Source organism: Xenia sp. Carnegie-2017, unplaced genomic scaffold, assembly GCF_021976095.1.
Source record: "Xenia sp. Carnegie-2017 unplaced genomic scaffold, XeniaSp_v1 HiC_scaffold_14, whole genome shotgun sequence".
Lineage (NCBI taxonomy): Eukaryota > Metazoa > Cnidaria > Anthozoa > Malacalcyonacea > Xeniidae > Xenia > Xenia sp. Carnegie-2017.
Genome location: NW_025813447.1, coordinates 11,734,534 through 11,744,952, shown reverse-complemented (window position 1 = coordinate 11,744,952; position 10,419 = coordinate 11,734,534). Strand labels below are relative to the sequence as shown.

General features: G+C 33.6%; 1 protein-coding gene and 2 long non-coding RNA genes across 3 annotated transcripts in view; 1 reads left to right on the top strand and 2 right to left on the bottom strand.

The window, feature by feature from the left end:
* Positions 1–55: 55 nt before the first annotated feature.
* LOC124434645 lies at positions 56–370 on the bottom strand. Its single transcript, XR_006944850.1, has 2 exons — positions 196–370; positions 56–129 (listed from the first exon to the last, which is right to left on the bottom strand). It is a non-coding gene; the product is annotated as an uncharacterized LOC124434645 (long non-coding RNA).
* Positions 371–3,433: 3,063 nt separating this feature from the next.
* On the bottom strand, positions 3,434–4,094 carry LOC124433920. The gene is made up of 2 exons (XR_006944646.1): positions 4,008–4,094; positions 3,434–3,593 (listed from the first exon to the last, which is right to left on the bottom strand). It is a non-coding gene; the product is annotated as an uncharacterized LOC124433920 (long non-coding RNA).
* A 227-nt stretch (positions 4,095–4,321) lies between these two features.
* The window catches only part of LOC124433900 (ubiquitin carboxyl-terminal hydrolase 32-like), a 70,900-nt gene continuing 64,802 nt past the window's right edge, over positions 4,322–10,419 (top strand). Inside the window, exons 1-11 of the mRNA XM_046983746.1 lie at positions 4,322–4,519; positions 4,617–4,744; positions 5,417–5,522; positions 5,779–5,897; positions 6,913–7,072; positions 7,324–7,455; positions 7,708–7,815; positions 8,392–8,507; positions 8,591–8,665; positions 8,921–9,004; positions 10,210–10,271. Of these exons, the coding sequence (XP_046839702.1) occupies positions 4,462–4,519; positions 4,617–4,744; positions 5,417–5,522; positions 5,779–5,897; positions 6,913–7,072; positions 7,324–7,455; positions 7,708–7,815; positions 8,392–8,507; positions 8,591–8,665; positions 8,921–9,004; positions 10,210–10,271 (1,148 nt within the window). The 5' untranslated portion in view covers positions 4,322–4,461. The remainder of the gene's footprint in view (positions 4,520–4,616; positions 4,745–5,416; positions 5,523–5,778; positions 5,898–6,912; positions 7,073–7,323; positions 7,456–7,707; positions 7,816–8,391; positions 8,508–8,590; positions 8,666–8,920; positions 9,005–10,209; positions 10,272–10,419) is intronic.

Here is a 10,419-nt window from a genome sequence, read left to right as displayed (position 1 = left end):
ACGTTAATCGACCACGGATGGCTACGCTGTTCTAAAAGAGACTAAAGCAATATAATTTTTAGATTTGATAAATGATAGAATAACTTACAGCCCTGACTTCTACTTCTTTCATCTTCTCGTCCTCCGCATCTGAAAAATACTGAATAACAAGTTAGTGGGATGACAAAACAAATAAACACACAAACAAACACATACCGCAGTTTTATCTGGAACTGTTGCCACGAAAGAACAACTGTAAGAATAATTGCAAAAACAATTAAGAAAAACTTTTAAAGCTCATATATTTTGTAAAACCAGTGTTTGCAGATGATCTGTTAAAATTTCTGTCGAAACTCTTTCTTTACAAAATTTGCATGGAAGACATACTTCGATGTTAGCATGAAATTGCTGTCAGATATTTCAAATAACTTTGCAGTAAATGATTGTATCCACTTCACGACTTTTTAACTGCTTCGAAGACACTGTTATAACATCCCTCAATGTTTTAACATGCCAATAATAGATACAATAAAGCGACTAATTAAATATTTAATGTCGATAGCTTGTTGACTGATACGGTAATCACTTCAAGTTCAAAATGACCAAATATAATGTAGAGATTTTGCAATACTCTGCCAGCGTATTGCAACTTCTTTTGGTACCTTCCATAAATCAATTATATATTAAATTATATTTTAATCTTACATTCAAGGTCCGAACATTGAACGTTCACAAGAAGCACCTCCATATTAACATGTCAATTAGCATGTTTAATGATTTGTGCTAACTTCTATAACATTACTCAATGGTATAGAAATGCCAGTCAGTTAACATTATCGAAACACATCCCTTTCATCCCAAAGTTCACAGTGTTGCTGATATCGAAAGCAAGATATACAAATCGACTTTGAAATATAAAATGAGAGCGTCATTTCATGAAGGCACAATTCTCTGCTAGTCAGTCCGAAGGAATTGATATCGAGAGTGAAGAAGGATGTTTTTTGTCGAAGGATAATCTATTTCTTTCATCTGCGCCATCTTTACGAAGACTTTATAGTCTATAAATATAAAATAATAGAGTTATTAACGCATTAACGACTAAATATGTCCGTTATAAATGCATTAACCGTCTGTATTTCATACAGATTCTTGACTTGCAATTCAGCCATGATGGTGGTCTGATACAAAAGAATATTTTATCAGAGTTATTGTTGGCACCAGCCGGCGTGGGCGAGCAACATTGTTTGGCAAATCTAAAGAGAATGGTTGCACGTCAAGAATATTCTTGGTACTTTAAGATGGAATTTTCATCCGATATTTCAGTATGTATGTCAAACGACAGAGTTTTTTTTCTTATTTTAAAAGTTGTTGTGATATCACTTACTTCGCTGCCTTCTTTACTCTTTATCTTCTGCGATTCTCAAACCACTCCTTGTGATATTTACTTTTCAAATGATTTGAGTTGATCCATTGAAAGCATTGACATCCAAAGTATGATTTAGATGTCTATAGAGCAGTTTTCACGCAATGCCAAAGTTACACAAGGAGGTGTTGTCCTTGTCTGACTGGTCCTACAAACACTCATGGTAATACCAGTTCTTATACCAAAGTAAAATATTTACATTCACAAAATGAGGCCTGTTTCAAACGTCGAACGCATAAAGACAAAAGAAAATGAGATGAACATCCTCATTATCTTTTATTTTAAATGTGATTGGCTCATCTAAAGTTTGATGTTTGAAAGGGCCTAAAGCACCAGCTACGTGCCGATAAAGTATTAATTAAAGACAATAAATAAAGCATGGTAAACTAGCTTTGACATTAGCACAAGAATAAATAACACTTAGAATAAATTGAATGATGAGCAAAAGAAAATACCGTTTTTTTTGTCTTTTTAAGTCTCACGAGAATGAAAAAACTTAAGGCTAACTAGTGGAAGCCATGCATTGATGACCCCAGTTTTTAACGATAGAACATTATAGACATTGCAATCTTAATAATTTACAAATACCAATAACGTAGTGTATAAATAGTGAACTCTGTGCAAATTCTACTTAAAACGAGGAGTGTTTGCTAGTCTGGCTTAAAATATGAATACTTTGCATTCAAATGAAATGCACCCATGTATATAGTTACTTCAAAATACAGGGAGCAAATCTCCATCTTGCTCAGTTGATGTGGGTGAAATTGCTTTGCAGTAGTAAAGTTATTCTGTTTTGCAACTCAACAATAGTAATAAGTGCATGCAAATCAGTTATTTTAAACGAAACTCGAGAACTGTAGTTTGAAATCATTTTTATGGAAGTTGTGGATCATTTTGCGACGGGAAAATGTTAATGATAAACGGTTTAGACTGGAACATTGAAAAAGTTTGTAATATTTTCACAAAGGCATGGTTGCAAGTTTCAAGCATTGCAGAATTTTTCGTTTGATTCTCTAATCAATTATACGATGACCATCGTCTCTGATTTAAATAATACAAAGGTAAAGTTATTTTATGGGATAAGCAGTGTTTACGTCGACAAAGAACCAAGCTTCAGATTTTTCCTGAGCATTATGCAATGAACAAAACTATTTCAACAGGAAGTTGCATGACGCTCAGAATTTTGTTTGATCATTTGATTTTCATTCAGTAAAATGTTTTACTTGAATTTCATGAAAAAATCGTAAACTGCTTTTTCGAAAAGCTGAAGAGCTATTTTAACTTCCAGTCACGTAATGCTTTCGTACATTGAAAACAGCTTTATACTACAAGCTTCATGCGTTAAAAACTTTAGTTCCTATATTTTTCTGAATAGTGACATCTAGATAACGAGACGTTTCTAATATTTCATGGAAAATCATAAAAACGTTAATTGCAATGATTTGCTTTCATATTTATCATAGAGTTTGAGCAAAGGTCAGTGAGATATATACTAGCCTAATATTTTGCTCATATTAGGTATTGCTAGATCGATAGTCGTCAGCGTTTCAGTTGATTTTAATAAATTTACGAAAAATTTTCGGTAAGTTTAGATGAATAGTATTTGTGAATGAAAAGCAAACGTTTACATGATGATTTTACTTTATATGTAAATGGGTAAATACTTCTAGTATAAAGACTGATGAAAGACGTGTAATACATCTAGTATTGGTTTTTGAAATGAAATTTTACAGATATTATGACTTCAATAACTGATGGGGTTTTTACAAATTTATCAATACTTAAGATGGCCTTTAATGAGCATAAATCTATCAGTAAAAATTCCAACTTCTTGACCTACTTACACGTCAATAATAGCCTGCAATTAGGTCTGGTATTTTGTGGATGCATAAAATACAACTAGTTGTTTTCAAAACAAAAATAAAACCACCAAAACAGTAATAATTTCTGACTTCATCAATGAAAAATTACAACTTCATATATGTACTCACAAATGTTAAAAATTCTTGATGTTTTTTCTCTGTGATGTTAGGTTTCACTATATATTAGTTTTAATAGTTCATAAATCCATCAATCATTCACTGCTATCTTGATTGCATTTGTCCCATAAGTTGTTCATCTTGAGCTGACATTGCAGTCAGTTTTTTCCCTATTCTTTCATGTATATCCAAATATTTTGCAACACATCTATCTAAACAAACAGACTCTCCTTTACTGAGTTCTCCCTCACTGAACTTGGGTGAAATACATTTCTTTTGACAGGCAGATGTCAACCTAGGAATTTAAACAGGGGGTTGCTAGTCAGGTGCACTGTTCGTCATGAAGTATAAAATTCATTTTTACATTAAGAAATTTCATTTATATATAAGTTTGATGTGTTAATACTTGTAATATTTTGTTGAAATTTAAAACGATATAATATGAAGTGGAATTAAATACAGTGTGTGATTGTGTGTGGATAAGGGGTGTGGGTTAGTAGATTGTGGGGGGGGGGGATGAGAACAAATTCATTTGGTAATAGATGAAAATCCTTGAAATTGAAATTGAAATTGAAATAAAAAAAACTTCTCACAAATAATAATGGCACTTGGCTCGTCATCCATACTTATTAAAAAGATCTGTCATCATTTCTATTTCCAAATCTGCCACGACTTGCATATTTTGAGCCGATTTTGCATCCATTTCAAGGCAGATTCTAGTCTTAACAGCAAAATATATAGTAGTCAGAATCCTTTTATGACAAATTAGTCTCCGACATGTACAAGTATCACTCCAATTGAATAAATCTACAAATTTTCTTGATAGAGATAGAGCCAAAAGAACCAAACAATATATTTATTTCGACATGCACCAATGCATGCACAAGTATGCCAGTGCACATTAAGTCGACGGTTTCCGAAAGTCTCACGGAAAATACCGACTCACATGACGTTGAATGAAATTAAAAACATGTCGAAGCAGCCAAGTGTAGTCTTTTTATGAATGAAAATTTGTTTTCTCCATGTTAATTACTCTTCTTTCGTTGTAAAGATGCCTTGAGTGCAAAAATAAACAAAGAAATGGGTGTAAAAGAGTCAAAAATCAGCTTTTTTCCTTTCGAGGAGGTACATAAACGAGGTAATGTCGATGTATCTATTTCATATTTTTAGTATTTTTTCTTACCAACTAACTTTGAACACATCATTAAAGAGGATGTCCTGTTTATTTTTTGTAGTCAAAGACGATGAATTGAAAAGACTACGTCTAGCTTTTAAACGGATTGCCGGTGCTAGTGGTGTAATGAGCAAAACATTGTTTATTCGTGAAGTTCTCGGTGATGCAGTGCCTATAAAGTTGGCCGAGGTAAATATGATGTGAACAAGATAATGATAGACGCTAATTGCAACACATTTGTTTTGTTTAATATGGCTCAAGTAAGTTTTCAATATGTTAAATATATTCGTTTACTTTTGAGGACTGATTGTTTCTTTTACAAGGCATGCATTTGTATTTTTAACGTTTTTCATCAAATCAAAATTGTATTCAATGATTATTTCGAATTAAACATCTTTGATAAGTGTGTATGTTGACGTAGCTTAAACATTTAATGCGAACATTGTTGTATCATGGCTGTCTCATGTTGTTTTTATAGTGTCAGATGTCAGTACCTTTCATTGTTTTCTTGAGGGATGGTTTTTCATCATTTAACCTTTGAAATAATTTTCTTGTAGCATTTAAAATCAAAGGATGTTGCTATTGTTCATACTTTTTAGCAATTGCTTGTTTATACAATGGATGATGTTCATAACATTTAGATATATTTCGTTCTCTTGTTGAGTAATTCATGAAAATTAACTCATTTATTGAAAGATTTGTACATTTAAGAAACTAATGACTTTCATGTATGATGTAAGATGATTCCTGAAGAAGCCAATGATGTCATATAAATATTTTTTGTTTTGTCATGGAAGACAAATTAGCATCATTGATAGATTGGTCTCAAATCTCAATGAATGTAATTTTTAATACATTTAGCAAATGTATGTTGCATTTGGAGGAGCTAGCAAAGGTATTGGTTTTAAAGACTTAATATCTGGCCTGGCTTTGCTAACAAGAGGGTCACTAATGGATAAACTAAGATGTGAGTCTATCTCTGATGATGTGTTATGTTTTATATGTAGTTCAAAGATATTTTTAACAACATACGATACTTGACTACCTCTTGCTGTCCTGTTCTCTCTTGCTTGCATGAATATAATACAAAATAAATGAAAATATGTTTTTACTTTTACCATGTTGCTGTCCAATAACATTATTTTTACTATTTTGAGCATAATTAGCTCACCCAGATGACATTAATCAATTGCAAATGTGTATAAGTTAAACATTTTTTTTAGTAATCTTTGAGATCTACTCCACTGATGGCAATTATATCTATCAAAATGATATGGAAAGTCTTTTACTTACTACAGAAGGAGGACATGTTCCACAAACAATAAAAGAATTGTTTGTTTTGGTAAGTTAGTTGATTATAAATATTATTGTTCACTAATACTAGTATTTTTTAATGATAGATTATCTGGGGGTGGTGCAAGGGGGGGGGGGTGCCCTAAATAAATTGTTGACCCCTCTAAGAAACATTTTAACCTCCCAATTTTTTAGCAAAACAGATCATCAATACAGTTGAACTGACTTTTTCTAGACAATGGTTCAACTCTCAACACAACCTTCAATAGTTGCACTACCCAGCTGTCCCTAAAATCTATACCCTTACTTGGTCTTACATCACTTACTCAGCAGTTCACCCCTTCCCCTCAATTTTTTAACACCTTCCCTGTAAATAGTGCAAAAATCTATCCATGGATACTGCTATTGGTATTAGTTTTCTGATATTCGACTCTACTAGTATTATTGTCATGTGACAGTAGTATTGTCAAATACTATTATAACTTGTATCATAAATACCAATACCTTAACTCTTTTTAAAGCACTCACTGTTGTCAAACAACGCTGATGTAGAGTATAGAAGTTATTTCCCTGTGAATTTGGTGTAACTGTTATATGCAGTTTATATAAATTTTCAACATAAATTTGATACCCAGCAGTTTAAAGATTTACTCGTAACGATATTTTTCATTGTAAGCGAAGGAAAAAACCGTCTCTAATTCACAATATATGCCTGAGAAGTGCATTTTCAAACTCATCTCAATGATCATTACCAGCCTATATTGCCCTAAGATGAATACCATATCTTCGTTATCTACATCATTAACTATTTTTTACAACTTTACCCAAGAGACGTAATTTTTCGTTTTGGATGCATAGTGGTATATTCTTTGTTATCACGTTGTTTTTCCTATGAAAGAACAATCGCGCTTTAAATATTTGTGCAAAGCAACAAATATGAGTACATATACATCCACACAAGTTAGATGTCACCTCTGACGTCCTTTGTGAAAAGATCAAATGTATTTATGGTATAATTCATTAAGAAATTTCATAAATGTATAAGTTATTCATTTTCTTGTTAGAGTGAAAAGGTTTCTTCATCAGATTTCTGTGATTGGTTAAGAAGAAATCCTGACGCCATCACTCTTTCGCAATGGTTAATTAAACAAGGCAATACACTACAGCTGACTGACTATGGGGAGACACCGACATTTTATCAAACATTGGCAAAATTTACAGGATGTTAGTACTCTAATCTTATGCGCACGTTGTTTTTGTTTGAAATTTCAGCAAACATCGTGCACGTGAAGAGTGTTTTTTGTCATTTGGATGTTTCAATGTTATAGTAGTATAATTTTTAAAGTCGTCTTCTTTTGAAGAAAGTTTTTTTTACCTCACTTACTATTATAGTTGTAGTCATTAAACATTTGTTTGAAAAACTGTGTTTTTCAGTAAGGTAAAAGGAGCTGTTATTCTCTTCTTTTAATTTTCAGTACGTGAAACGGACATCATTGAACTGGAAAAGCGGTACTGGTATTTAAAAACTGGAACGAGAACCGGAAAATTTGATTTAGAAACTTTCACTCCACATTTATCTACTTGTGTGTCTGACTGGCTGGCGACAGGTATTAACTGTATATTATTGAATGCATCACTATAAATCAAAATTTTTTGGGTCTCCCTTCCTCACGCAACCTGTGATTGGCTAAGATGGTCGTGCATTTAAGGAAAATGAAATATTTAACCATAAATTTTGGCTTCACTTGTTTATCGAAAAGCCTTTGCTATGAGTATGATAATATACACCCTAAAGAATAGAAAATGATAGGTATATTGCTTTTAATATCGTATTTCAATATTTTTTATTTCATTTCCAGCGTTTTTCAATGCGTTTGACGAAAATCAAGATGGACATATTGATTTTCGCGAGTTGGCCCGTGGAGTCGCGACCTGTTGTCGTGGCCCCATTGCCCAAAGGATAGCATGTGAGTTATTAAAATTCATTTGCCATTTGTATGAAAAGCGTAAAAAATTTCCAGTATAGTAAAGAGAAGCAAAATGTAGAAAATTTCATTAGGTTTATGTTTCCAAGAAACAACGAATTTTTCAATAATTGACGTGTTTCCACATATAATTCAATGATATAATGATATACAATAAAAATTGGTGAGAATTCCCGGTCACAACCTTTTTAAATTTCGAACGAGGGAATTTTTGGGGGTCTTACTTCTTAGGACTCAGACTAAACGAATCTAGTGGCCGTCTGGCCTGTGGAGTACACTGTCTAGAATATACTATAGAAGATAGTAGAAAGTCAAGGAACATTTGCACCATAGTTTTCTGCATAAAAAAATGAAATTTACCGATTAATCGGCTCATCCCGATGGACGTAAATAAATATTTTTCCCAGGGTCCCCAGATGTTCTCCCCTGGAAATCTTCCATCGTACTTTCGTACTTTGTCGTAAAACGTTAGTTATGTTAATGTTAATATGTATTTAATGACACGACTAATTGAGTTCGGCTATTTTGACGATTATGCTTAATATGTTTTATTTATAGTTACGTTTAATGTATTTGACGAGGATCGAGATGGGCTTCTCTCTCAGGACGAAATTACCAACATGATTACAGCTTTGATTCGACTCAAGCTGGAAAACATTCCTGATTCGTCGAAGGTAAGACGAAAATATCACTTATGACCTTGTGTTTTGACTATTTTTATAAATGTGATGTTAAAATTTCGTCAACGTTCGTCAAGGATAACACAGATAACGCTGCTGCTGATGTTAAAGTTTTGATTGATGAAATAATGAATGACTATGATGCAGATAAGGCAAGTGAAGAAGTGAATCACATACCTAGCTATTACCCCTATGACAGATGGATAGAATTTTTACAGAATTGTTGAACGTTGTAATGTTTTAAGTATGCCTTTCATTCATCGTATATTAGGATATTTTACAACTTTTACTCGCGGCAATTGTTCCTTCATATTCATATACATATTCAAGCTGATTAAGATTTTTCTCATTGAAATGAGTCACGACTGCCAGTACCCATTGTGTACTAAATTTCAATATACTTTTAGGATGGCTTTGTAACGCCAGAAGAATACAAAAAGTGGGCGACATCCCATTCGCTGGCTCGTCTACTTTTGGATATTTTGTTTCAGGTGAATCCTTTTCTATGTAACTCGAGCTTTTCAGGTTTTGTGAGTATGATGCATATCTGCATATTTTATGAGAAGGACTCATAAGCAAAAAGATAAAATTCGAAAGCAAAAAATCCCGTTTTCGGTCCATGCTTCCCGATACCTTCTGATATGTTAGGCACTAGGACGACACATGTTAACGTTTCGGTAGGAGATTTCGGCCCCTCCATGCTATCCTACTTGGGAGATGCAATAGCAAGCTTCCGCCCATCAGACCCCGAGATCACCTGCGATAGGCTTTGCTCGGGGTACGCAGGGAGAGTGCGGTTGCCACCGAAGTGTGGGCCCCTAAGCCACTGCATACTATATCGCACACAGCTTCCACTGCTAGTTGACATCTACTATACCTAGAATTGGCTTTATATATATATATGCAAAAATTCAAAGGCTTACGAAAGTTGTGGTGTTATCACAAGTGATGTCAAACTGGTGATGTCACTACTGCGCATGCCCAGATTATTTCTTTGATAATTTGCGACTAAGTGAGCTAATTGCCAATAATGTTGTGCAAGTACATATAGTTAGTTGTTACCATGACAATGAACAATTAGTCGAGTGGACTGCGCATGCTCTAGCGCATGCGCAGATGATTTCTCTCTTAAATTGTTACTAATCATGCTATTTACTTCAAAATCGGAGTTGGTAGATGCAGTTGGTTATTGCCATGACTATGATGGTTGCCTCATTATACACGAGTCAAAATGAAATGGGATGGGAGTTAATTGAGAAATGAAATAAATGTATGAAATATTTTATTAGATGTTCCAATTACTAATTAAAACAGCCGAGTTTTATGAATCGTTGCACTATTCCCGGATCACAAGTTTAAACCCTTAGGTGGCGAATTTTTTCGACAGTTGCTTGCCATTTCGTTTCGTGATTGTAGTAGTTCTGCTACACTGCTATAGAAAGAGCTTTGAATATTGAGGGGCTGTCCGATATGGAATGGGAGACGAAAGGATGTAGTATTTGCAAAGAGATTGGGAGTGGGTGGAATATTGCACTTTGGTCAAAAGCTTCTTCTATACTGTAATACAGAGTTGAGACATTGATAAGGAGTTGTTACTTTTCTAGGTAATGCCCTCACTTTCTGCCTTTGTTTAATTAAATAGGTATTGATGTGTTCGGTAAGCTAAAAGTATGCAGTACCTTCTTGTTTGTTTTAGGTGTGTCACGTTGTATTTGGACTTCGACCTGCAACAAGGAAGGACGAATATCAGGTTATATGGTAAGTTTTAAAACAATGTATGGTTGTACTCTGAAAAGTTTTAGTAACATGAGATACATACGTGAGTAACGGTGGACGAGTCAAACGTGTAGTATGTTTACTCAAGTTTCACATTGAATGTTTTGTCAATGTTATGTTTGCACTTTAT